Raw genomic sequence first — 27,454 nt, 5'->3', positions numbered from 1 at the left:
AAAGACTGGATATAGGACATAAACAACATTATTAGAAATCAGGACACAAAAAAGTCTGCATTTGCCAGAATAAGATAATAGTGATTTCCATACCGGGTATCGATAAAAATCCTCTGATTATTGGGTGTGCTCAAGCCTTCGGCGAGCACAACCATTGTTCTCTCTCATATATATTTATGGTATGTTACCTCTATCCTCCGTTTTTAAAGTATATTAAATAATATTCAGTCAGAGTTTTCAATACGGGAATCGAAATGAAGTCCTTGCACTATAGTTTTATCAAGTGTTGCAGTCATTGGTTGCGGCGGCGTACCGACTCGTGTACGAATTCCGACGTCACATGTATCCACCCAGGCACGCAAGGACGGTGGAGATCATCGGCACTGCAGCTCCCACAGCTGTTGTGGTGATGTAATGTAGCTCTGTAGTGATTACGGATGGCTGTGTGTGCCAGGCTCTGCGGAGTGGGTCAGTCGCGGAGGTGCAGGCGGCGACAGCGGCAAAACCAACAGGACCAGGGAAGCGACTCGGATATGGACATGGACGAGGAGGAAGAGGAGCGGATTGTGGGCCAGACTCAAGCCGAGACTGGCAGCGGCCCTAGGCCCTCCTCTGCCGCGGCAGGGCCCAGTGTGGCCCATGACGCGGCTACTGAATGTAACCGCGCTAGTGTCAACAGACTTGAGATAGGAAACTGTGGAGGTACCGGGCCGCCGAAACCGCAGTCGTTGCTGGACCTACCCCCGGAGATTTTAGTAGAAATCTTCTCCACACTCCCCGGCACAGCGCTTCCAAACCTAGCGCTTGTCTGCAAAAAATTCAGGCAAATTCTCAATACTGAAACGATCTGGAGAAGGCGATGTACGGACGGTAAATAATGCAGCGCCTGCAGGGGCTGAGAAAAACTAAACCCAGTCTTTATTTATCTCGAATACACACTGCAATTAAAAGCATTAGTAGTTCATTATTTTGGTCGAATAGCTACGAAAATGTCTGGTGGTTAGCCTGATCTGCTTTTTTGTTGACAGTTTGCGCTTAGGCAGCAATATCTCGTGCTTTTGTTCACGAGAAAACGAATTCCTCTAAAAGCGTTTCTATTGATCTGTCCACGAGGGGTCCGTAAAGTAAAGTGTTGTTTATTCGTTGCATAACGTTCTGTTCTGCAACCATATCACAACTATGTATTTGGTTAGATAGGTGGATACTTCTTTAGCCTGTATGCAAACAATAATTGTCATGGGGCCCCTCCCCCTTTTGACTAAGCATACAACCGTGGTAGCGCACACCCGTTGTAAATGAAACCTTTCTGGTCATCTTGAGTCAGGGTCGAACAGAACTACGTTCTCGATATGCTGTACCCGGACATTATAATCTTCTTGCCCTCTTTATTCCATGTTATTGTTTGGGTTGTTATAATACAAGAGTGTTATTATCAGGTGTGTGGCGACAAAGTCTGATGCCTGTAATCTGTCACATCTGTGTCCTTCTAATGTTAAAGGTCTGGCATAATGAAGGTATGATGAGCCTGTCAGACTTGAACGGTCATTTCCCCATTCCTCTCCCCTGCAGAGTTTGGCATGAGGGAAGACCTTCGGAAGATGGAGGTGGCGGGTGTGTCCAGCAAAGAGCTCTATGTTAAACGTGAGTCGGTTAAGTCTCTTTCCATCCTGCCGTTCCTCTCCTCCCTGAGCGCTTGTCTCCCTTCTCCATTTGTCATCATCAGACTTGTTTGTTCTTTTGAGTTGAGTAGGGTAATACGTTGCTCCTGCCCCACACTCCACACTCCCTAGTAGCCCTGGCTATGCTCTTGTGGTTTACCTGTCCAGGTGTAAACCCCCGGGTCAAGTCTGGACGCTTTGTGAAACTCCTCCCTGACTACGAACACATGGACTACCGAGCCTTGTACATGCACTGTATGTACTACGTAAGGTCGTAAAACACGAGTTTGTGTGTTGCGTTTTTCCTGTGCACTGTGTCAGATGACTGTCACTGTATTGTTATGAGGCCTAGCCGCAGCATTAAGACAGGTTGATGTGTTTTCTGATGTGGGCAGTGTCCATCCAACTCAGCATGGTCCTTCACCATAACTTCCTGTTTCCTCTGCGTGTGGGCCCGCTTGCGTGCTCCTGTTGTTGATGCCACCCTAGAAACACACGTTTTTTTGTTTTCGTTCCGTCTGACGATTGAACCCGTTTCTCCACAGCCCCTGTCTGCAGGGTTAACTCCGCACTGCTGATGCTCTAACCGCACGATGGGAACCTTGTTTAGCTGCTGAGCTCATTAACCCCTTGCTGCTGTGTACCGTTGCAGTGCTCCACCCGTACCGACACATCCTGGGTCTCTGGCAGCCCGACATCGGCCCTTACGGCGGGCTGCTCAACGTGGTGGTACGTTCCGACGAACCGACACAAACGCAAATCTATCCTCGAGAAGTGATTACGCAATTTTTGTTGGGGTGAAAACCTCGTCGTCCGTATCATCAGGGCGTGGGACATCTTTTCACACCTACTCTCTCTTCTACGCCAACACTCCGTTCTCCCTCCCTCCAGGTGGATGGCTTGTTCATCATTGGCTGGATGTACCTGCCCCCACATGACCCCCGGGTGGAAGATCCAATGAGGCGACGGCCGCTCTTCCGCATTCACATGTGGGAGAACAAGAAGGCCTCGGTGGAGTGCATGTACGGACACAAGGGCCCTCACAAGGGGGACATCCAGGTGAGTCCCCGCCTGGATGTCCCCCCCCCACCTCTCAGGGCAGGGGATGGGGCATGAGGGGGGCAGCTAGGTGGGCCAACGCTAGTTCATATGGTGGTCATTGTGAGGGGCTTCAGTGAAGGTCCTGCCAAGATCTTTCAGGTCTGCTTAGCCTCATGAAGACACATGGGTTTCGTTTCCCCGCTGTTGTGGTTCTAACCAGAGCTGTCTCTCCCGTCTTCAGACAGGGAAGAAGGATGAGTTCTCAACCAAATGCAACCAGACCGACCATCACCGCATGCCTGGGGGGAGACAGGAGGTGAGGTGTGGGGGGTCAACTACACATGGGGAAGTTAACCCTGCCTGGGGAAACAGGCCTTGGGCAGGCAAAGCCGGGTTTCTACTTGAATACACATCTAACAGCAAGAATGCTAACAAGGTAAATGGAATGACATGATGATGTCTGAACTTTAATTTAGCTGTTTGTGTGCAGGAGTTCAGGACGTGGCTGGAGGAGGAGTGGGGTCGGACTCTAGAGGACATCTTCCATGAACACATGCAGGAGCTCATCCTCATGAAGTTCATCTACACCAGCCAATACGAGTAGGTCCTCTATATGACATCGTTACAGCAGCCAATAGGAGTAGGTCCTCCTTTTTACATCATCTTTGTGTTCCCTCACCCAGTAACTGCCTGACGTACCGGCGGATCTTCCTGCCTCCTCGACTGCCCTCCGACCTGCTGGCGCCCGGCCTCTTCAAGGGCACCTACGGTAGCCACGGCCTGGAGATAGTCATGCTCAGCTTCCATGGGCCCTGGGCCAGAGCCACAAAACTCACTGTAAGTCCTCCCTCCTCCACATCTCCAGTTCTGGACCATACCTCTTGTGTCGGTGTGAAGGAAAAAAAAAAAAAAAGGGAAATGTAGGTCACTGAACAGGAAATGACGTCTCTGACATCATCCTTGAATTGTGGGGTTTTGTGTGTCCCTAAAAACAATGCCCCTCCACATTGCTCCTCCGGACTCTCCAGGGTGACCCCAACGTCCCGGCAGGCCAGCTGACCCTAAACGTGGACCTGAGGAAGCCGGTCCGCCTGCCCGACCTGGAGCAGCAGCGCAGCGTTGAGGAGCTGTCTCGCCTGGTGCTTGGCGCCCACGAGGAGGCGCAGAGGGAAAGCCAGCAGGGGGCGGCGGCCGACGTAGAACCAAGCGCCACTCAGGAGGCTGTGGAGGGGGCTGCTGGTGGGTCCAGCCCTGGGTCTCGCTCTGGTCCTGGATCAGAGGACGGAGTCTGCTCCGAGGGCAGCCACTCAGGCAGCGGCGCCCCACCAGCCCTGGAGCCCCAGCCCTTTGTCCTCCCCCTAGGGGTCATAGCCCGCAACGAGGTGTACCCCCGCACCTGCAGGATGTGGTGAGTCCCCACAAAAAAGGCACCACAAAAAAAAAAAAAGGTGACACGTCAACATTACAACTTGAAATTAATTATTCTAATCGGTTCCCTCTTCCAAGTTTCTATGGGACCGGCCTGATCGCAGGTCATGGCTTCACCAGCCCGGAGCGCACACCCGGCCTGTTCATCCTGTTTGACCAGGACCGATTTGGCTTCATCTGGCTGGAGCTCAAGTCCTTCAGCCTGTACAGCCGCCTGACCGACCAGCTGCCCCACGCCCACGCACCCAGCATGGAGCGCTTCGAAGCAATGCTGCGCAACATGCAGTCCTGGACATCCTGATGGGCAGACACACACTAGTACCAGGAGCTCTGGCTCCAGTCCATACAGTATGTATAAGATCCTGTCTGTCCCCATACGTTCTGACAACTCCATACACGACACAGGCACACTCTATTCCATACATGCACTTTTGTAGCCCGCCTCCTCCCAGCTCGCCTCTGCAGCCCCCGTTTCGAATGCTGTGGTGTGCCAAAAGGTCACATGATGCGCAGATCTCCTCAACCTAAGCAGCCTTTTTTCATGTTATTTATTTAGTCCGGATCAGTCAGTCTGTGCCTCTGATTCGGTTGTGTGTACCATGTCTGTATTGCTCAGAATGCTTCTAAAAACAGCCACACGGTATTACTATGGCTGTTGTATGCTTACTGTGCCCCCCCCCACACACACACACACACCTACACACACACATACACACATACCACCACAGCAGTATGCATGCTGTATTTGATCAGATTGATCCTGCGTTCTGTTTATCCCGCTCTTATTCACACAGCCGTGAAACACTGTTTATGGAAAGATATTGCTCTGGACTCAGGTCATACTGTCTCCCACTTCACTCGCATAGAACAATTTAAACTGTTTTGTTATTATCCTACAAAGGGACATGTGCAAACCACAGCCAAACTCTTCAGGTGTCTGTAATATACCTGTCAAATTGAAATATTAAGAGTGAAATAATTTTCTACCTGTAGGCAGGTAAACTTATCACCTGTAGCTGCAATGGCCAGTAGGAAGACTGATAGCATTGTGGCCTTTGATCAGGTTATTGCACAGGCAATGTACCCTGTCCACTAAGATCCCCAGGCACACATTGAACCTACACAGTCTGTAGCGGAACTTTGTCGATTGCAGTCCCTTCGGCTGTGTGTGAGGTGAGTGGTAGGTCGGTATGCAGATCAGTATCAATTGTGTCTATTTTGGAGTTGTAATGAGCGTTACCATAACCAGGAAGTCTATGTGGATTGAAGGCGCACCAGTCAAAAGAATGATCCCCTCCTGCTTTCTCATGATTTGAATGTGTTGGTTCTTTCACGCTGACTTGGCCTCTCCCCCTCCGTGACCAGCAGGTGGGGTGCTGTGTCTCTCCCCCTCCGTGACCAGCAGGTGGGGTGCTGTGTCTCTCCCCCTCCGTGACCAGCAGGTGGGGTGCTGTGTCTCTCCCCCTCCGTGACCAGCAGGTGGGGTGCTGTGTCTCTCCCCCTCCGTGACCAGCAGGTGGGGTGCTGTGTCTCTCCCCCTCCGTGACCAGCAGGTGGGGTGCTGTGTCTCTCCCCCTCCGTGACCAGCAGGTGGGGTGCTGTGTCTCTCCCCCTCCGTGACCAGCAGGTGGGGTGCTGTGTCTCTCCCCCTCCGTGACCAGCAGGTGGGGTGCTGTGTCTCTCCTACTCCAAGTGCACTTCACTTCACAGGGCAGTGAATAGAGAGTAGAGAATCTCTTATCAAGACGCAGTCTTTTTGTGCCCGACTGCTGCTTTACTCAAATTTGCTAAACAAACTCTACAGGGAGTGGGAAAAGTAATATATAGAGATAAATATATAGGCTATATATTACAAAAATAACACATTTTAATGTGTAGTTTTGACTTGACTTTGGGTTAATTGTGTAACACATACTGGCATCACAACTGAGTTGATTTTGGTTTTGTTGTTTTTTGATATTGCTCAAATGCTGAATCATCGTCGTCCGCTCTGCTATCTGAATGACCCTTGGAGAAGTATTGTGGTTCTGTAAACCTGTTCTGCTGGAAAACTGTTTGACCTGTTGAACTGCTCACATCTGACTTCAGGGAGCTTTGCAGCTTTGCCACTCTTCTCTATCTATAATTAAATAAAAAACAACAAAAAACCTCAGTCCAGTCTGTCTGTGTTCAAATATTCACTCACTACTAGCTACTGTTCAGGTTCTGGAACCTGCCGCCGCTACAGTTTAACAGTTCGGCTAGCTACGTACACAGATTATCTCAATTCACTGAAAACCATCACAAACTGTAATGTAATGTAAATCGGCTACAGTGACTCACATTCATTGACATTGGGCCTCATTCACAAATATGTGCGTAGAAATGTCTTACTTTGCATTTTACATCGTTACATTGCCCAGTTGTGCTCTCAGCAGCAGCATTGAATTTGGAGGACATTTCTCTTGTCACTGATCCTGTTAAGAAGCCCTACTGGAAAATTGGACTCCTGAACTTCATATCCCTATCCGCAAAGGCCATTATGATTAACCCTCGTGCTGCCTTCGGGTCACATGACCCAAAGGTTCATAACGAACCATCGTTGTGTTTACCCAATTTTACCCAATACAAAAACAAATAAAAATAATTTTCTTTTAACCTTCGCAATGTGGGGGGTCTGAGACAGCCCAACGGTTAAAAGAAAATGCTTCACTTTGTTTTTGTATGCGGTAAAGTTGTCGCAATACGACGGTGGGTCACAATGACTGATGGGTCAGAACGACCCAAAGATAACACAAGGGTTAATGACTTGATAACTGAAATAAATGTCGACCTGACGGAGCTCTCAGAAACATGGCTTACACCTGAGAAGTGTATCCCTCTGAATGAAGCTTCACCTCCAGACTCACCTCTGGAGAGGATCCCTCCCTCAATTGCTCTTCCCATTAAAACAAATTCATGTAACTGGGAGTTTTTCCCCTTGTCTTCATGGAGGGTTTTAGGTTGGTGTCATTGTATGGGCATCAACATTTTTAAGACATTACTTGTAAAAGGGCTATATCAATCAAATGTGATTTTGATTAATTGTGCAGGTTATCCATTAAATAATACACAATATAAAACATGATTTGTTTAATACCATTAGCAGTGCAGTACGCCTGCATAATTAGACATTCCAGAATTAAGGAGCATACAATCCAAATACATGTAACCAACAATGTAATCCCAGAGTTCTGTAATATGCTAAAACATGTTACAGGGAGGGTGGAGCTTGGTGCAATCCAATTTGTGGTTAAAACAAGTAGCTGGTGGCTTGTGGTTAGGAAAGTGAAATGAAGACTAGCCTTGCTCCCTCATTGCTAACCTTGAAATACAGAGCAGTGCATTAACCCTTGTGTTATCTTCGGGTCATTCTGACCCATCAGTCATTGTGACCCACCGTCGTATTGCGACAGATTTACCGCATACAAAGACAAAGTGAAGCATTTTCTTTTAACCGTTGGGCTGTCTCAGACCCCCCACATTGCAAAGGTTAAAAGAAAATAATTTTAATTTGTTTTTGTATTGGGTAAAATTGGGTAAACACAACGATGGTTCGTTATGAACCTTTGGGTCATGTGACCCGAAGGCAGCACGAGGGTTAAAGAAATGATTTAGACAGGAGAGAAGTTAAACCACAAGGTTTTGACTCCACAAGGAGCAGTACCACATGCTGTGGGAATGATGGGTTCAGGTGATTCTGTTCATAAAGAACTAGCTCAAACCGTCAATGGAGGACACTACAGTCCCCTCACTTTGAAATTCAAAAAAAACTTTTCCATTAACAAGCGTCTGGTAGAACAAAAACAAGTAAGGTTGAGCTCACAGCTCTCTATGTTCCTTCTCCTCTTTGCTCTGCCGGATCTTCTCTGGGAGGGTCTGGGTGAGGAAGATGAGGCGTTCCCTCCTCAGGTGCTGACCAGCCACCTGCTCCAACCCTATCCCCAGGTAATCCCCCTCTGCCCCGTACTGTGGCCACTGAGACAGACCTGCTCCATTAGGATCCCTGCACACACACACACACAGAATTAAAGTCTCGAACGTCCACCACCTTGTGTATAGAGAATGCAGAGGAGTGTATTCCTACCCTGTGCGAGCAAAGTTTCCCCAGTAGCCCATCATAGTTTTACATAGGTGTTCATCTTCCTTTGTGCAGGGGCCTAGAAGAACAACAGGATTTATGTGAGTTTGTCCAGCTTCTTACATGCTCTGGTGTGGTCCTACAGTATAGAAGACATACCACTTTTCATCCATGCTACCATGCGTCAGACTTACTGGATAGTTTCACATGAGTCGTGGTGAAGCACAATCCAAACACAGTGAATATTTCCTCTCCGTGGTCACTTCCAACGAAGCTAGGCCTTGTGTCCGCGATGAATGTAGGAATGTACCGGTACTCATATAGGTAGACAGCAGCACCTGCATCTGTTATGTTAACATCGGTATCATGTTAACATCGAGCCACATTAAAAGTCGCTGTTTGTATCCTCTCCTCTCTCACTTCGTACAGGAGAAAATGTAGCAAATAACATGAGGGATTACATGGATGCTTGCCACAAACTTTGCCTACCAATATTTCATCTACCTATCCTTCTGCAGTCATTGTACATCCATTAAAGGAAAAGTATGACTTTCCTTTGTCAAATGCTAATTGTATCCCAGACCACACTAACAGACATGATTTACTTCCCAACTCATTAACCTACCTGTGTGTGCATTTGCTGTCTTAATGGCAGGAATATTAAACAGAAAGTCTCCAATCAGCTGAGTGAAGCCATTTCGAATTTTCACCCGATCTCCAGAGGTTCCCAGATACTCATCTGCCACCAACTCAGCTATCCAGTGATCTTTAGGCTGCAAAGTAGATAGAACATTTCTTGCTTGACTGATGATCTGCATCTAATAGTGGTTCAACGAGCCTGTGTATGGCTGTGTTTTCCTTACATCAGGGAAGATCACAGACAGAAAAGGTAGAACTTCTCCCCGGTCCATTCCTTCTGTCCAGTTTGGAGGAGCAAGGAACTGTGGGAGGAAAACAAACCATTCACGTACTTTGTCCTACACACACTTGATACACTGGAAGATAAAATGCATATCTTTATTTTGGAGTTGCAGGCTTCCACGAGCACGATCTTACCCAGTGAGCCACAAGAACTCCCCACACATCACATTTCAATTCCAATGTGTGAACACTCAGCTAATTGTTCACTGGCGAAAACAAGCTTACTTACCCCGGGTAGTAACCAGCCACCCTCATCACTGGTAATGCCTGTCATGAAGGGAACCTTGTGAAGCTGCTGGTTTTGGAACAGCTCCTCCACTGGTTTGATGAGGAAGTGCCCATCCACGGTGACAAGAAATCGCATCGTTTGGTCCTTGAAATTGGAGTCATCAAGATGAATTGGGATTTACAGTTTGTGGATTGGTGGTGGATCACATGTCAACGAAATATGTGTGATCTATAGAACCAACCATCACATTTTAAATAAGCGTGTGTGTAGCATGGTTAAACATGTTCAATGTTACCTTAGCAAGGGTCAATATGTCTTCTTCTCCAACAGCTCTCATGCATTCTGCAATCTTTTTAGTGCTGGTGATGTCACACCCAGATGAATTAGCTGCCATCTGGGGGGGGGGGGGGGGGGATTGAGCGCACAGAGAAGACACCACTGTGTGTCACAAGCATGACATCACTCTATAATATGTTTTTATATGTACGATAGACATGCATGACTTTAAAATCTAGAATGCATAGCCCTAATGCAACAAGCTGAGGGGAGGATGAGGTGGAGAAATGACCTTGGCTATAAGCAGAGGGTCAAGGGTGAGGAGGGCATCCATGGCAGCAGTACCACTCTCAGCTATGGCACCATGGAACAGGCCAGTGGACATTGGGGACAGAAGCTGGTGAGTGAAGCATAGCAATGTAAACAAAATGTTGGGAAGGTATTCACAAGTGTGGGCTCATTAGTGTGTGTCCTATGTTCGGATCCTCACCAGTAGTGATACACTCATTCCACCAGCGGACTCGCCAAATATGGTAACAGCACCAGGGTCGCCTCCAAAGTTGTGGATGTGTTCTTGGACCCAACGCAGGCCCTCCACCTGGTCCATGAGACCCATGTTTCCTGGGATGTGATGGTCCCCGGTGCTCAGGAAACCCAGGAGTCCCAGTCGGTACTGTACCATCACCACCACTACATCCTGGTAGGCTGCCAAAGCAGAACCATCAAACATGGAGGCAGAGCCCATGGTGAAACCGCCGCCATGGATCCAAACCATCACCTAGGATACAGAAGCAATATGGCTGCTACAAAAAACTCTCTATGAATTGCAGAACTGACAACAACATCCATGGTGGGATTTTGTACCGGTAGCTTGGCATCTTGTGCTGGTTTCGCAGGAGTATAAATGTTGAGGTAGAGGCAGTCCTCTGATATCTCTGGGAACTCCATGGTCATAGAAGACATCTTAGAAATCAAGTTGACCATTACATCCTTGTCCTGAAGACACCTGAAAAAGGGACATGTCATGAAACAAGTGCCATTCCCTGGCCAACACAAACAAGACTTGATCTGGACTACAAACATTTTATAGAGTTGTGACGCTACTGGGTTAGGTGTATGTGTGTGCCTGATGAGTCATACATGAATGGCTGCTTGGTGGCGTCCCTCAGCCCCTCCCACCCATCTGTGGGCTGGGGCGGGGCCAGTCTCAGGGGGCCCACAGGTGGCTTGGCAAACGGCACCCCCAGGTAGGCATGCACCAGCGTCTCCTTCCCCTTAACCTCCACATACTGCCCCCTCAGACCGCCCAGCTTGGTCTGCACCACAGGACTGTCTTTTGACCTGTGGAGGAGGAAGATCAATGAGAATGGATTCCCTGCCAAAAGAAAGACATTACATCAGGTTGCTTTAATTCTGTTAGATTGAACCTTACATCTTCTCTTTGACCTGCCGGATCTTCTCTGGGAGGGTCTGGGTGTGGAAGATAAAGCGTTCCCTCCTCAGGTGCTGACCAGCCACCTGCTCCAACCCTATCCCCAGGTAATCCCCCTCTGCCCCGTACTGTGGCCACTGAGACAGACCTGCTCCATTAGGATCCCTGCACACACCAACACACAAGTTTGTTTTTCTATCGTAGTGGGGCCCGACCATTCACTTCCATTCCAGAATGTGTTATCTTTAACCACTAACCCTTAAGCCTAAGTATTAATGTAATTGTAACCCTAATTCTACCCCTAACTCTAAAAGCCATAAACCCCCTGAAAATGCATTTGAAGTTATGGGTCCCAGCGAAAGGGCCCCACAAGGTCAAGTTTTTCACATTTCACTATACTTGTGAGGACATTTGGTCCCCACAAGGGTAGTTAAACAAGACCACACACACTAAGTTACAAAAACATCTTATAAAATGTCCAATGTAGAAGAAATACGAAAAGGCAGCATGGTCCTACCCTGTGTGAGCAAAGTTGCCCCAGTACTTCATGATAGTCAAGCTTAGCCGTTCATCTTCCTCTATGCATCGTCCTGAGAGAGAGAGAAAGTCGACATACACAGTTCTACTTGTCTTACAGAACAGTGCCATTTGAGGTTATGACTGTTTTACCTTCCAAGGCTTTCACAAAGCAGAATCCAAAGACATATATGAGGTCATCCGCATGATCCACTCCCACAAAGCTGGGCCTCAACTTCGTCAGGATGGTGGGAGGTTCCTGGAGCTCATACACGTACATAGGGACACCTGCATCTGGGAGTACAAGGTTGGATCTCCAATTATGGGTTTTTGGTAGTACTGCACTTTACTCAAGTATTACAGTAGTATTACCTAATCAAGTATTACCTACCTCTATGTGAATTTGCTGTCTTAATAGCAGGAATATTAAACAGAAAGTCTCCAATGAGTTGAGTGAAGCCATTTCTGATTTTCACCCGATCTCCAGAGGTTCCCAGGTACTCATCTGTCACTAACTCAGCTTTCCAGTGATCTTTAGGCTGCAAGAAAGAGAGAACATGTCTGGCTTGACCGATGATGATAGTGATCCAACGTGTCGGGGTCTGGTAGTGTTTTCCTTACATCAGGGAAGATCAAAGATAGAAAAGCTAGGACTTCCTCCCGGTCCATTCCTTCTATCCAGTTTGGAGGAGCAAAGAACTGTGCGAGGAACACAAACGATTCACCAACTTTGTCCTACAAACACTTGACTAATTGTGGAAAATATTTCATTTTCTATGAACATACTTACCCCTGGTAGTAACCAGCCACCCTCATCAGTGTTAATGCCTGTCATGAAGGGAACCTTGTGAAGCTGCTGGTTTTGGAACAGCTCCTCCGCTGGCTTGGGGAGGAAGTGCCCATCCACAGTGACGGCAAATCTCATCATTGGGTCCTTGAAAATGGAGTTATGGTTAAAGATGTAACACGCAATACATATTCATAATAGGACAATAGCTAGGTAACGTACCGCATATCAGCAGGACAGATTATACAAACAGTGAATATAAGTCCGAAAAATCAGATTACTAGCATTTTTTCCCCCAAAGAGTGTGCATGGAGCAGATTTGATGGTGTTAGGGTTAGGGTTAGTGGTGATGGTGTTCAGTATCACCTCAGCAATGGTCAATAAAGCCTCCTTTCCTATGACTTTCATGCATTCTGCAATCTTCTCAGTACTGGTGATGTCACAGCCAGATGAGTTGGCTGCCATCTGGGGGAGGAGGGATCAATATGATCATTCCAGAACACAGTATTTACATCATTTTCTTCACTTAGTTTTTCTTCAGTTACATCTGTCCCATTATCTACGTATTTAACTCATTAGAATGCATAGCACTAAGCATAGAGGTCTGAGCTGGGAAATCACCTTGGCCATGGGTAGAGGGTTGCTGGAGTGGAGGCCATCCATGACAGCAGTACCACTCTGAGCTATGGCACGGTGAAACAGACCAGTGGACATTGGGGACAGGAGCTGGTGAGTGAAGCATAGCAATGTAAACAAAATGTTGGGAAGGTATTCACAAGTGTGGGCTCATTAGTGTGTGTCCTATGTTCGGATCCTCACCAGTAGTGATACACTCATTCCACCAGCGGACTCGCCAAATATGGTAACAGCACCAGGGTCGCCTCCAAAGTTGTGGATGTGTTCTTGGACCCAACGCAGGCCCTCCACCTGGTCCATGAGACCCATGTTTCCTGGGATGTGATGGTCCCCGGTGCTCAGGAAACCCAGGAGTCCCAGTCGGTACTGTACCATCACCACCACTACATCCTGGTAGGCTGCCAGAACCGAACCGTCGTACATTGATGCAGCACCCATTGAAAATCCCCCTCCATGGATCCAGAACATGACCTGGAGAACATAAGATACAGCATGAAATTCTATCACCAGCATTGTTGCAAGAGAAATAATAATAATAACATAGAAAATATAAGATAACTGCCGACTCTGATGAGACTGCATGTTCAGCTGGTTCAGCTGAAGTGTGAAGTGTATATAATGTAAACGTACCGGTAGCTTGGCTTTCTCTGAGGCTTTGGCTGGCACATAAATGTTGAGGTACAGGCAATCTTCAGACACATCAGGGATTTCCACTTTTAAGGACAAAGCGGCAGCAAGATCAATGGATAACTGTCTGTTCTGAATACACCTGGGTGGAGATGAACGATAAAGACCTCCATTTTATATTGGATGTTACTTTACAATATCTTGTTAATGTGGATGATGCAGAGAAGATCATTGCTCCGTAGTGGCTGTACAGGTACAAATTACGTTTTATCACATCTGTTTATCAACACTATACATCCTCAAGATGAATAATGTATGTGTGACTCTGCTTACATGAATGGCTGCTTGGTGGCGTCCCTCAGCCCCTCCCACCCATCTGTGGGCTGGGGCGGGGCCAGTCTCAGGGGGCCCACAGGTGGCTTGGCAAACGGCACCCCCAGGTAGGCATGCACCAGCGTCTCCTTCCCCTTAACCTCCACATACTGCCCCCTCAGACCCCCCAGATTGGTCTGCACCACAGGGCCTGAGGACAGTGGACATGAAGAAATTGTGAGGTTGTACCGGAGAAAATACTAAATGTACACAGATCATGTATACTTTTTTATATTAACATGTGTTACCCCTCCCCCCCCTCCAGTTGGAATTATAATATGCATATGAACTCCCTTTTTTGTGTGCAGAACTGTCAAAATTGCCAAAGAGCTTCTCTCAAATCAAGCCCTCACCCCTTGTTCCTCAGCTTGAAGCAAAGGCCCTGATGGATCTCGGTGGCATTGCATTTCCGCTTGGCATCTTCCTCGTTCCGATGATTTGATTGCATTAACATCAAACTATCCAAAACTTTCCCTTTTTTGGGGGGTTTCTCGAACCTGGCCTAAAATACTAACTTTTTCATGGTTTACATTAAGTCATTTAGCAGACACTCTTATCCAGAGCGACTTAAAGTAAGTACAGCATTCTCCCCGAGGCAAGTAGGGTGAAGTGCCTTGCCCAAGGACACAACTTCATTTTGCTCGGCCTGGAATTGAACTAACAACCTACTGATTAATAGCCCGACTCCCTAACCACTCAGCCATCTGATGGTTGAATTTTTGCAGAATTTTGCAGTCTGAAATAGAGAAAGTTACTAGCACCCTAATTTTTTGCTAACATCAAAGTCAAGACAGACCTATTATGAAGCCAGGAGCAAGTGAGACACTCTACTGCGCAAGACAGGAAAAGCCGGAAGTTCAACATGGCGCTCAGTTTTTCTGTGTTCACTGTGATGTATGCCATCAAAGTACCGCGAGAGCGTTTTGAGAGCGGCCGGCTGGGCTTTTAATAGGGTGGGCCACTATTTTGTACACAAAAATTATCAATCAATCCACTATACTTACAGTTCAGGGACTCAAGTTAGGCAGCTTTGGCATGGACATCAATAGTTAATGCGAGCGCGCGAAAAAAATATTCGCAATATTTTTTGCGCAAATCCTACTTTTTTTGGAGCTCCATGTTATATAATATTTTGGACTCATGTTGTTATTAGGTTTGAGTCTTAATAAGATGAATGTTTTCTTAGCCTACCTCAATTCTGACTTGCTTGCCGACACCTGGACTTAAATGTGCCCTGCCAGTGCCATTCTTCAAAAGTAGGACGTTTCATTTATAGCAGCAGATTCTTCACTCCATCAAATTTAGTTTTCATTGGAGTTTACTTTATTTACTTTCATTTTCAACCATAGACTACAACACTTTTTATTGGGTGGGCCAGCTGTAAATCTGAGCGGCTCTGGCCCACCATGTCCCTTATGTGGCCTCGCCACTGCTTAAAACTATCGTCAACCCATAGGCTATAGCAACTGAGGTGCAATTTAGAATCCACAAATACGTTTAAATAAAGATAGTTAATAAAGAACAAGCTGTAAACAGCTACATTACTAAAATACTACTTTAATTGTTCTCACCGTCAAATTCTGCTGAAGCAGTCAGATATAGTACGCAGAGCGGGAGGTACCATCTCAGCGCACTGTTGAAAACTGTCATGTCTGAAGCAAAACCTTTAGACTGTCAGTAAAACTCCGCAAACAGGCTGCAGAAATGCGCCTTATCGAATGGAGTTCCAGCAGACTGAGCGGTGGAGGCCGGGTGGATCACCTTTATCCTAGATGTGTTAATGTGTCAACAGTTGGTTGCTGTGCCTGTACATGCTTGTATTTGAGCGTGGAACAGTGACATAGCAACATTTACAATTCGAACTTTACCTGCTGATCATAAATAGCCTATTGCATTTACAAGCTCATGATAACTTTGCCCTTTGGCACGCTACATGCCTTGCACGTGTAATGAGTAAGTATCTGGCATTTGGTCAAAAACAAAACTGTTTATTATCACCATGATGAATCATGATTTCGTAAAATTATATAAATAATATTTCACATGAAATAGGTCTTGAGCTGAGTAGTGTCTCTCATTTTTAACATTTTATGGGCCAGTGGCGCAATGGATAACGCGTCTGACTACGGATCAGAAGATTCTAGGTTCGACTCCTGGCTGGCTCGGAGCTTTTCATTATCTGAAAGTGAATTTGAACTTTACTCCTAATATAACAGATCGTTTACCCATAACGGCACATAAATTATGTCAATTTGAGTTATTTCATAGGCTTGACATAAATCCTAGTAGGCTACCAAATGAGCGAGTAGATTGTAAAACTGACAAAGGACACTACGCTAATCACGAAGAAATGAGAAACACTGAATAATGTGGAAAATGGACTGTGTAGGCCATACACATTAAATTGACTGGCTATGTACAATTCTATTTTGTAGATTTCATCAATAAATTCTGGTTTGCCCTTTGCCTCCATCTTTTTCATTAATAGTTTACTTACCTATATGTTGTTCTCTAGGATATAATTCTGCATTTGACGGCCCGTTTCGTATTTAGTCATTATGTTAACTTGTTATCCAGAAGCCTACACATCTATGTGTTTTTAAATGAATCTGGGATCTATAATTCCAATAAAATGTAAAAAATAAAATGACGGCGTGCTTCAAATGTTTTGTGTGTGTTAGGCTACCTAGGCTGTAGGCTTATTACATTGATGCATAGCCTATATTGTATTTTCAAAGAAGAACAACGCGATTAATCTGCATTTGATGTTGGGGTTTTACGATTAAAGTACAGACAATACCCACTCCGTCAGTTTATGGGGCACCAAGACAAGTTTGTGTCAAATATCGAAATGTATTGGTGTTTCACAGCATTGACCTACTTTTGTTTTTCCGTCAAATATAGCTGTAGAAAATCGAACGTAGGCTACATATTTTCACTAAGCTATTTTAATCACATGAATTAATGTTTTAACTTATGTGAGAAGTTTTCACAGCGGAGACAGATTCGCTCCACCTATCAACCGCCCCCAACTCAGACTCTGTTGACTGAACCAAAGGAACCAGGGGAACAAGTCGAGGCGCAGGCTTTTCTCTCGCGAGGAAGGACGCCGTTATCGGAATCCTTACAAACAACACGAGAATTCATCATTCACACGGTAATATAACCGAATCTTACACGGTACATATCAGGCCGGCAGAGGTGGAGATGCTGGATGCCTTCAAATCGCATCTTAATTTTTACGAAAGGATCAACAACAACACACATTTGATCTAGTCCTCGGCCATGAAACAACCGCCAAGGCCTAGCTAGCAATTAGCATGCTCAGTAACCTTCCTGCATGTGTTTCTTAGCTAGCTAGCAAAATACTGTAAGCTAACAGTCTGTCAATCTGCTCACCAGCTCTTGTGCGGCTAGCTAGCTAGATTGGATTTCACTGTGCTTTAGCGTGATTTTACTTTGCGTCCTAAGTCAGGTTCACGTAGACTTATCATTAGCGAGTAAACACGCCATTGATTACCCTTTTAGAAATAAACGAATGTCTAATAAAGCGTTCGCTAGTTAGCCAGCTGGCTAGCGCGCGCCTGTCGGTACCAGTCTGCTGAAATAAGAGTTGCCAGTTGATGGTTGCCAATTTAGCAACTTCAAGACTCTTGAAACAGTGTTGCTGACAACATGTTATCCAAGTTAGCAACTTGCTTGTGGTGACTTACAAACCCATAATTCTAAATGTACTCGCCCTTGGCATAAAATGATAGCTAGTATTAGTGAGAGAGGGAGGTTAAATAGTGCTGGACTTTTGGTGTTCCAACCCAGTAGTTCTTGGATGATTTTGGCGTGTATGAGTTAGCAAGCATTCTATATCAAATGAATCATGAGATATTATCGAGGTCATTCCGAAATACATCTCCGATCTGAGGCCCTTTCTAGGTTTGTGTTCCTCATACTTGTCATAATATGACTCAGAGATCACCCATATCGACTGTGTGGTCTAGCTGCCCCAACAGGTGTAGTCAATGGGTCATGCCTGAATTTGAGAACATTTTAAAAGACATTTTTTCAATCTGTTATTTAAATTACTTATCTAGATTTCCGTCACCGACTTGACAACATATGAAAAACATTGGGTAATTTACATTAATGTGACTCCATATTATTAACTCATTTTTACATATTCTCTTACAAAGTGACCCAAAACAAATTACATCATTTATTAACATCCTACTGTCCACCTGACAGCAAAGGCCCTTGCGTAGAGAAGTAGATAAATGCATAGCCATGCAATCGCACAAGAGATGTTATCAAATTTATTTGTATAGCCCTTTTTACACGCAAGCATGTCACAGAGGGCTTCACATATGCCCATAGAACTGCCCCTCAACCAACCTAAACCCTCAAGAAAGACAAGGAAAAACTCCCAAAAAACTCTCAACAGGAGAAAAAAAAATGGAAGAAACCTTGGGAGGAGCAATTCAGAGAGGGATCCCCTCCTCCAGAGACGGTTGGTGGGAGAGAGGAGAAGAACACAGGCTAAACATAGTCATACAGTGTCGATGGGTTTTTAAAACACCAAAATCCATTATTCAACTTTATAGATGTAGGACAGGACCGGGAGACTCGCGACCAGGTCCAGCGTTGGCTGACCGACGACCAGGCAGGTGCTGACAACTCAAACCCCCCACACCACAAGGGATGTGTGTGGGGGGGGGACAGAGAGAGGAGAGCAGGGATTAGAGAATGCCAGGAGCAGCTAACAGTTACAGTCATAATAGAATGAGATCCCCACCGGTCAAGTGTGGACTGGTGCAGCAATTTAACAGAGAAAAAAAGGGGAATTTGATGCAACCCCACACACCAAGACAGCGACAGCCCCCCTCATTTGGAACATGAAATCTGTTCCAGGGGAAGAGAACTCTAAAATAAGTTATACTTAACCCTCGTGCTGCCTTCGGGTCACATGACCCAAAGGTTCATAACGAACCATCGTTGTGTTTACCCAATTTTACCCAATACAAAAACAAATAAAAATAATTTTCTTTTAACCTTCGCAATGTGGGGGGTCTGAGACAGCCCAACGGTTAAAAGAAAATGCTTCACTTTGTTTTTGTATGCGGTAAAGTTGTCGCAATACGACGGTGGGTCACAATGACTGATGGGTCAGAACGACCCGAAGATAACACAAGGGTTAAAGAATAAGGATGGAAACAACCCGTCCCCCGTTGCCTCCAACTAGTAACATACTTACCTTTAACAGTCGTAGAATTGACTAAACAATAACGTTTTTAACCTAATTTTAAACGTCGAAACAGTATCAGACTCCCTAATTGAGACGGGTAGTTTATTCCAGAGAAGAGGCGCTCTATATGAGAACGCCCTACCTCCAGCTGTTTTTTTCTTAATTTTGGGAACCACCAGATAGCCGGCATCTTGAGATCTAAGTGTCCTTGCGGGGCAATAGGGTGCAAGGAGACCGGAGAGGTACAGTGGTGCCAATCCATGCAGAGATTTGTAGGTTAGTAGTAGAACTTTGAAGTCAGCTCTGGCTTGGATAGGGAGCCAGTGTAGAGAGACAAGAGTAGATGTTATGTGATCAAACTTTCTTGTTCTGGTCAATAGTCTAGCAGCAGCATTTTGCACCCGCTGTAAATGTTTTAGGTGGGTAATTGGGAGGCCAGAGAACAACACATTGCAATAGTCCAATCGGGACGTAACAAATGCATGTATTAGTTTTTCGGCATCATCCTTTGAGAGAAATTTTCGTATTTTGGCAATATTACGTAGATGGAAAAATGCTGTTCTAGTAATTTGCTTAATATGGTACTCAAACGAAAGGTCTGGGTCCATTGTGACTCCTAAATTTTTTACTAGCTAGCTTTGAGAGACTTTGACGCCGTCTAGGTCTAAGGTCAGATTGGAAAAATTATTTCTATATTTTTTAGGACCGAAAATTTGAACCTCGGTTTTATCCGAATTTAGAAGAAGGAAATTTGCAGTCATCCAAGCTCTCAACCTAGAAACACATTTTTCCATAGCATGTGGAAATTCTCCAGACTTTATAGACATATATAGCTGAGTATCATCTGCATAACAGTGAAAATTTACCCCAGAGCTTCTAATTAGGTTTCCTAAAGGCAGCATATAGAGAGAAAATAACAGAGGGCCTAGAACTGAACCCTGTGGTACTCCGTATTTTACAGTGGAGCTCCTGGATGAGCAGCCATCATAGTGGACATATTGTGATTTTCTTTACTATAAGGCACATTGAGCTGAATCACTAAGGCACTTAGTGTGTTGTGTCACCTTTTCCAGCAGTAGTGTGTATGTACACCTCATTAAACCCTGTGGCCACGGAGTAAGTGGAGGTGGTTGCTGTTCTGCTTGGGTCCCAGTCAGGGAACGGCTAAATGAGGTTAAATTGCTCACAGCTTTTTTAGCAGTGTGGTGACGGGCGCCCTCTTGTGGAATATAATCTAGTTTGGGTGACATAATCATTAGTACGCAGTAAATCAAACTTTTAATTTTTGATTGATTTGATATGATTGAACAAAACAAAAAAAAACATGAATTTAGTATACCACAGATTTTCACGTGCATGGTATTGTTTCAGTTTCTTTAAGTTTCATTACCCGTGGTTGTAATGTCAAATTAATTATCTTAGACCATTTATTGCATGTCAGGTATTTGGAATACACATACATTGTTATGTTTGCAATATTTTGTGTCTGCCTATGGCTTTACAGGTCTGAATGATGTCAGAGCAAGACTTGGCAGAGATAGTCCAGATAGCGGTGGAGGATCTAGGGCAGAGTGACCAGACCGGTAAGAGTCAAATATGCAGTCCCTGACAATATTGTGTCAATAACTACTGTAAATGAAAACAAAAAAACCCACAAACTATTAGTTTAGTTTGTGGTTGTGTGACTTTGTTCTAACTGTGTTATCAGACATGTCATGTCATGTCATGGACAGTCGTGAGGATGGCGATGACAAACCCTTGAGGAAGCGCCGGAAGATGGAGACCAGCTGTCAAGATGCATCAATCAAGGTAACTCCCAATGCCAGGGTCTAACTGCTGACTAGGTGTTTTGGTGCAACACAGCATATTATATACTGTTAATACTGGTTAAGGTTAATACTTTTCCTTTAAAAAAAGTGTTCTGTCCCGCCCCCCCCCCCCCCCCCCCTCCCAGGCCATGTTGTGCTCCTTCAGCCAGACGATCTGCCAGCGTCTAGACAGCATGGAAACCAAGCTGCAAGCTGTGCACGCCAGCTGCAAGGCCCTGGAGAGGAAGCTGGACGCTGTCACCAGCAGCAAGAACCAAGGGCCCATCCAGGTGCCCATGGTGGCTGGATCCCCGCTGGGGGCCACCCAAACCTGGAACAAAGTGCGCTGGTGAGCTCTGGGAGGGGAGTGAGTGGAGGAGGAGAAAAGGCTGTATGTAGAGGTTTTCCAGTGTGTTTGAATCTCCTCTCCCTCTGTGCAGTGTGTTTGAATCTCCTCTCTCCCTGTGCAGTGTATTTGAATCTCCTCTCTCCCTTTGTGCAGTGTGTTTGAATCTCCTCTCCCTCTGTGCAGTGTGTTTGAATCTCCTCTCTCCGTGTGCAGTGTATTTGAATCTCCTCTCTCCCTTTGTGCAGTGTGTTTGAATCTCCTCTCTCCCTTTGTGCAGTGTGTTTGAATCTCCTTTCTCCCTATGTGCAGTGTGTTTGAATCTCCTCTCCCTCTGTGCAGTGTGTTTGAATCTCCTCTCTCCCTTTGTGCGGTGTGTTTGAATCTCCTTTCTCCCTATGTGCAGTGTGTTTGAATCTCCTCTCCCTCTGTACAGCGTGTTTGAATCTCCTCTCTCCCTGTGCAGCGTGTTTGAATCTCCTCTCTCCCTGTGCAGTGTTTTTGAATCTCCTCTCTCCCTGTGCAGCGTGTTTGAATCTCCTCTCTCCCTGTGCAGCGTGTTTGAATCTCCTCTCTCCCTGTGCAGCGTGTTTGAATCTCCTCTCTCCCTGTGCAGCGTTTTTGAATCTCCTCTCTCCCTGTGCAGCGTGTTTGAATCTCCTCTCTCCCTGTGCAGCGTTTTTGAATCTCCTCTCTCCCTGTGCAGCGTGTTTGAATCTCCTCTCTCCCTGTGCAGCGTGTTTGAATCTCCTCTCTCCCTGTGCAGCGTGTTTGAATCTCCTCTCTCCCTGTGCAGCGTTTTTGAATCTCCTCTCTCCCTGTGCAGCGTGTTTGAATCTCCTCTCTCCCTGTGCAGCGTGTTTGAATCTCCTCTCTCCCTGTGCAGCGTGTTTGAATCTCCTCTCTCCCTGTGCAGCGTGTTTGAATCTCCTCTCTCCCTGTGCAGCGTGTTTGAATCTCCTCTCTCCCTGTGCAGTGTGGTCCCTCAGACTAACGTGATCGTGAGCAGCGACCGGCAGAAAGGGGCGGGTCAGGAGGATACGCGGGGGGTGGAGTCTCTCGAGAATCTCCTCAGCAAGTGAGTGACGACCCCCCCAACCCCTCAGGGGAGGCTCTTATTACGAGTGTGCGTGTCCTCTTGTGTATTTGTGTGTGTGTTAACGTGTGTGTGTGTTAACGTGTGTGTGTGTTTCAGCGCGGTGGGCGGGAGGAGACAGAACACCATCCTGGTGAAGGTTCCAGCACCGGAGGACAGCCAGGAGGAGCAGGAGAGCGGCTCTGAGGCCAGCGACTCCGTGTCCAACAACGGGCAGGCCAACAGCGCCCAGAGCACCCAGAACGTCACCCTCATCACGCTCAACTCAGAGGGTAGGGCCAGACAGAGTACACACACTCACAGTCTCAAACAGGTACTGTTTCCTGCCAGGTGAGCCATCTCTCCCGGGATGAGATGGCATGCCTGCTGGAGGGGGTTTGTCTGGGTCGGACAAACACAGGAAGGGAAAACACCATGTTCGGCCTGAGTTGGTGCATGCTGGGAGATATGACTCAGAGGAGATTGAGTCATTGGTCACAGGCACTCTGGACCCTCTCCACGCCTGTCTGAGCCGTCTGTCAGGAGTCATGATGAGTCATGCATGTGCCATTGTTGTTTTGTGTGGTTTTGTTGACATTCCGTGGTCAGCTTCAAAGAGGCTCCTGTCATTCATTTATTTGCAGCTGTGAGTTATCCCCCTTAGTCGGTTACTCCCTTAGTCAGCAGCGCAGGCTGGAGGTTACTCTTAAACATGAAGGCTCATCATTTTGTTCCATATCACACTTTCTTGACCTTTTTTGAAACAGTTATTTACTGTCGTTGATTGATTATGTAAGCCTAGGGAATCATTTATATACACTGCATACAGTATGAGGTTGGTCTGCCAGTTAGTAGTTCTACCGGCGGTGACCCCACGAGGGCGCTGTGGTCTCGCGTCTGAAAGAGAGGCTTAAAAACAACCCCGACGACTTAACCCTCAGCGCCTGGCTGTGTGTGTGTGTGTGTGTGTGTGAGAGACCTGTGTCCTTGACAAGCCTCTCTCCCGGCGTCTGCAGAGGACTACCCAGGGGGCACCTGGCTGGGCGACGACAACAACCCCGAGATGCGCGTCCGCTGTCCCGTGTCCTCGGCCGACATGCTGCACATCAGCACCAACTGCCGCTCGGCGGAGAAGATGGCGCTGACCCTGCTGGACTACCTGTTCCACCGCGAGGTCCAGGCCATGTCCAACCTGTCGGGACAGGGCAAGCACGGCAAGAAACAGCTGGACCCGCTCATGATCTACGGCATCCGCTGTGAGTCTAGCACAGACCCCGGACTGGCCCTCTGACACTGAGGCAGACACCTGGGGCTGGGGGGAGAAGGGCTGAGGCCAGGGTTGAGGTTAGGGCTGAGGCCAGGGTTGAGGTTAGGGCTGAGGCCAGGGTTGAGGTTAGGGCTGAGGCCAGGGTTGAGGTTAGGGCTGAGGCCAGTGTTGAGGTTAGGGCTGAGGCCAGTGTTGAGGTTAGGGCTGAGGCCAGGGTTGAGGTTAGGGCTGAGGCCAGGGTTGAGGTTAGGGCTGAGGCAGTGTTGAGGTTAGGGCTGAGGCTAGGGTTGAGGTTAGGGCTGAGGCCAGTGTTGAGGTTAGGGCTGAGGCTAGGGTTGAGGTTAGGGCTGAGGCCAGTGTTGAGGTTAGGGCTGGGCCAGGGTTGAGGTTAGGGCTGGGGCCAGGGTTGAGGTCAGGGCTGAGGACAGGGTTGAGGTTAGGGCTGAAGGATATTTATTGCAGTCTGTGTATCTCCCCTCGGCAGGGTAGGTGTCTGCCGAGCCAGATAGGGAAATGGGTGTGTGTGTGTGTGTGTGTGTGTGTGTGAGAGTGTGTGTGTGTGTGTGTGAGCTGGAGCACCTGTCCTACCTGCCTGAACAGGACCCCCCGTTGTTACGTGAGGGTTAGGGGAGGGGACTCCCTCCCACGCTCATTCCTACCCTCCCAGCCTACCTGCCCCCCTCAGCTGGCCCCTGGAGGCCACATGTCGTCATGCAGCATGAAGGGAGACGTGCTCAACAATCCTTGTCCCGCCTCATGTCCCATACTGCCAGCCTTAGAAGGGATATACCATTTATGGTCAAATACACAGTCGAGGAGAGGTGTTCCAGCCACACACAAACACCAGTCGCCGGTTTTCTATGTCTGTGACCTTTTGACTCCAGCCCCCCCCCCCCCCCCCCCCCCCCCCAACAGGTCACCTGTTCTACAAGTTCGGCATCACCGAGTCGGACTGGTACCGGATCAAGCAGAGCATCGACTCCAAGTGCCGCACGGCGTGGAGACGCAAGCAGAGGGGCCAGAGTCTGGCGGTCAGAGCTTCTCCAAACGCAACAGTGGACAGGGAGGCTCAGGTACAGCACACACACACACGGACACACACACACAGAGACACATACAGACACATACCTACAGATATATGCAAAGCCATACATATACATGCATATAGATACACTCATGGATGTGCATATACTGTACACACACACATGGACAACAGGGCTTGAAATGAAATGTTTACTTGGTGGCACTGGTGCTCCCAACTTTAAAAAGTTATAAAGTTATAAAGTTATAAAGTTAGGGGCACCAGCAAAGATGTAGTAGCACCCACTGAATATTAAGGAGCACCACAACAAAAACGTGTATGTTTATTTTGCGCGCTAGTTAGCTCCCTGTCACGTGACAACGGAGCTCAGTGACGAGGAGTGACTGGCGGCTAATATTTTCTGCATTAAGGTTTAGAACGTCAAGATTACGTTTATTTCGAGGCTCTCAAGTCTCACGCATCCGCCCCGAGAATCACGCATTTCAACACGCATTTCACACGCTCTCTCGCAAACACGTGTATTTTCACGCTGAGAAGTAAGGGATAACTTGTCCCGCTATATTAGCGATTGGCGAGCATTTTGTAAAGAAATCAAAACAGCTTGCACCATAACGATTATTTGTACTCGCACAAATGCTCCCAAATATATTTTGAGGTTGCACAATTCAGACACAATTTCTGGAACATATGCGACCAAAATGGTCGCAATTTCAAGACCTGGACAATCAATCACTCAAATGTACAAACATACATAAACAAGGACACACCCCTTTTTTTGACCCATGTATCTGTGTAAGGGTCAAAGATCTGGAGTGGGGTGTTTCTAGACCAGATGGTTGTAATCTCCACTCAAAAGGCCGGCAGGCCCTACCACTTATCCACACACACGCACACGCACGCACGCACACACACGCACACGCACACAACACAGCCTCAGGCAACATACATCCCTTAATGTAGCCTGCTGACGCAAACACACCCTCACACACACCCCATGGGCATGTAAACACATACCTACATGTATATGTTCACACACACATACAATAGCATTTCATTTTATCACACACAAACACACTTAATCTGCTCCGACACTACTGGAGCGGAAAGGGCGGCGTTGTTTTATGAACGCACCGGGGGGGACAAAGAGGAACTCCCCTCTCAGAGAGCCATCTGCTTCTTCCTCCATGTATATTTACACCGTCCAGCTCACAGCGCCGTTGAAGGATGAGCGAAAAGGTCTCTGAGCTAGACTAGACTCGACTAGTCTGGGCAAGGTTCTGGCTTGGGTGGGGTGGAGTTTCACTGTGGGGTGACAGTGTGTGTTTAGACAAAGACTGACAGTTTGCGTTGCTTGGCCACGTGTGTGTTTGGACTGGTTGCTGGAGAGTCCTTGTTGTGTATTTAGACTTGCTTGATGAAGTACAAACAGCCCAGCAGATGTCCTGGGAGACAGCCAAACCTTCCCAGGAGGTGAAGATGGTTGATCTGTGTGTGTGTGTGTGCGCGTGTGCGCGTCCACTTCCAGTTAATCAACTTTTAACCTCTTGACTCTAACTGAAAGTTCACCTCTGTGTCTCGTCCCCTCCAGAGGGGGGCGCTGTAGGGGAGACAGCCCACCTGGAGAGCGCCACCCAGCAGACGCTGCACTACACCCTGGCCAATCCACAGATCCAGCAGGTCCAGATCCACCGCATCGGGGAAGACGGACAGGTCCAGGTGTGAGTGAGGCTCTTCCTCCTCTCTCTCTCTCTCTCTCTCTCTCTCTCTCTTCTCTCTCTCGTCTCTCTCTCTCTCTCTCTCTCTCTCTCTCTCATCTCTCTCCCGCCAACGCTCCCTCTCTCTTTCGCTCTACTCATCCTCCTCCCTTTCTGTTTATCTCTGCCCCTCTCCTAACTCAGCCCTTGTCATAAGGAAATCCCAGGTGTGTGTGTGTGGAGGGGAGGGGGAGGGGTGTAAGGAAGACCACCTCACCACTTTAAAGACACTTTGTAACCTTTATTCACTCACATTGCCCACCCACACACACTGAAAATGACACACTCACACACCCGCACACTTACAGCTCATACACAGGAAGTCGCTTTCTCCAGGCTCAGGGATTGGTCGACCCTCTGACAGCTGCAAGGGTCGGAGGTCAAGGTCAAGTCAAACAGAAGTGTGGGTGGGCGTGCTAGCAGGAAGTGATTTGTCCAGACCTGTCTCCTGAGCACCTCCATATGTTCTAAACCCCCCCCCCCCCTCCCACACACACACACACATACATACATTATAAACAACATTTGATGTAATCTTAACTTCTCTCTCTCTCTCTCTCTCTCTCTCTCTCTCTCTCTCTCTCTCTCTCTCTCTCTCTCTCTCTCTCTCTCTCTGTCTCTCTCTCTGTCTCACTCTCTCTCTCTCTCTCTCTCTCTCTCTCTCTCTCTCTCTCTCTCTGTCTCACTCTCTCTCTCTCTCTCTCTCTCTGTCTCACTCTCTCTCTCTCTCTCTCAGATTCCTCAGGGTCATCTCCACATTGCCCAGGTGCCACAGGGGGAGGAGGTGCAGATCACTCAGGACAGTGAGGTAACCACATGTGTGTATGGGTGTGTGTGAATGAGAGTGATGATAGCAGTTCAGATAACATTCCGATGAATGGTTGTTGTCTCTGGCAGGCTAACT

General features: G+C 47.2%; 3 protein-coding genes and 1 non-coding gene across 6 annotated transcripts in view; 3 read left to right on the top strand and 1 right to left on the bottom strand.

Moving 5' to 3' along the window:
• Positions 1–345: 345 nt before the first annotated feature.
• On the top strand, positions 346–6,279 carry fbxo31 (F-box protein 31). Of its 2 annotated transcripts, XM_062461167.1 has the most exons (11): positions 346–870; positions 1,570–1,641; positions 1,827–1,913; positions 2,311–2,387; positions 2,550–2,717; positions 2,941–3,015; positions 3,190–3,299; positions 3,383–3,536; positions 3,728–4,107; positions 4,206–4,475; positions 5,493–6,279. In XM_062461167.1, the coding sequence occupies exons 1-10, from the start codon at positions 438–440 to the stop codon at positions 4,426–4,428; spliced, it is 1,779 nt and encodes a 592-aa protein (XP_062317151.1). In that variant the 5' UTR covers positions 346–437; the 3' UTR covers positions 4,429–4,475; positions 5,493–6,279. The 2 variants fall into 2 exon arrangements, with proteins under 2 accessions (XP_062317151.1, XP_062317152.1); XM_062461168.1 differs by lacking the exon at positions 1,827–1,913 and having other exon boundaries at positions 350–870; positions 4,206–6,279.
• Positions 6,280–7,229: 950 nt separating this feature from the next.
• ces2b (carboxylesterase 2b) lies at positions 7,230–15,753 on the bottom strand. Of its 2 annotated transcripts, none has more exons than XM_062461160.1 (23): positions 15,594–15,753; positions 13,984–14,173; positions 13,654–13,792; positions 13,207–13,494; positions 13,009–13,113; positions 12,754–12,852; positions 12,391–12,534; positions 12,222–12,299; positions 11,992–12,139; positions 11,754–11,894; positions 11,602–11,674; positions 11,085–11,249; positions 10,793–10,993; positions 10,517–10,658; positions 10,143–10,430; positions 9,945–10,049; positions 9,672–9,770; positions 9,377–9,520; positions 9,090–9,167; positions 8,852–8,999; positions 8,421–8,570; positions 8,233–8,305; positions 7,230–8,151 (listed from the first exon to the last, which is right to left on the bottom strand). In XM_062461160.1, the coding sequence occupies exons 1-23, from the start codon at positions 15,670–15,672 to the stop codon at positions 7,968–7,970; spliced, it is 3,261 nt and encodes a 1,086-aa protein (XP_062317144.1). In that variant the 5' UTR covers positions 15,673–15,753; the 3' UTR covers positions 7,230–7,967. The 2 variants fall into 2 exon arrangements, with proteins under 2 accessions (XP_062317144.1, XP_062317145.1); XM_062461161.1 differs by lacking the exon at positions 15,594–15,753 and adding an exon at positions 14,376–14,444.
• Positions 15,550–27,454, top strand: part of banp (BTG3 associated nuclear protein) — a 22,674-nt gene continuing 10,769 nt past the window's right edge. The window contains 13 exon segments of the mRNA XM_062461185.1: positions 15,550–15,829; positions 15,925–15,975; positions 17,060–17,179; positions 20,763–20,841; positions 20,967–21,067; positions 21,213–21,415; positions 22,389–22,490; positions 22,608–22,780; positions 23,504–23,743; positions 24,670–24,786; positions 24,789–24,827; positions 26,385–26,518; positions 27,287–27,382. Coding sequence (XP_062317169.1) covers positions 20,769–20,841; positions 20,967–21,067; positions 21,213–21,415; positions 22,389–22,490; positions 22,608–22,780; positions 23,504–23,743; positions 24,670–24,786; positions 24,789–24,827; positions 26,385–26,518; positions 27,287–27,382 — 1,278 coding nt within the window. The 5' untranslated portion in view covers positions 15,550–15,829; positions 15,925–15,975; positions 17,060–17,179; positions 20,763–20,768.
• On the top strand, positions 16,115–16,187 carry trnar-acg (transfer RNA arginine (anticodon ACG)). Its single transcript has one exon. It is a non-coding gene; the product is annotated as a tRNA-Arg (tRNA).

Source organism: Osmerus eperlanus, chromosome 5 (genome assembly GCF_963692335.1).
Source record: "Osmerus eperlanus chromosome 5, fOsmEpe2.1, whole genome shotgun sequence".
NCBI lineage: Eukaryota > Metazoa > Chordata > Actinopteri > Osmeriformes > Osmeridae > Osmerus > Osmerus eperlanus.
The sequence above is the reverse complement of the archived record's forward strand: the minus strand, read 5'-3'. Positions and strand labels throughout refer to the sequence as shown.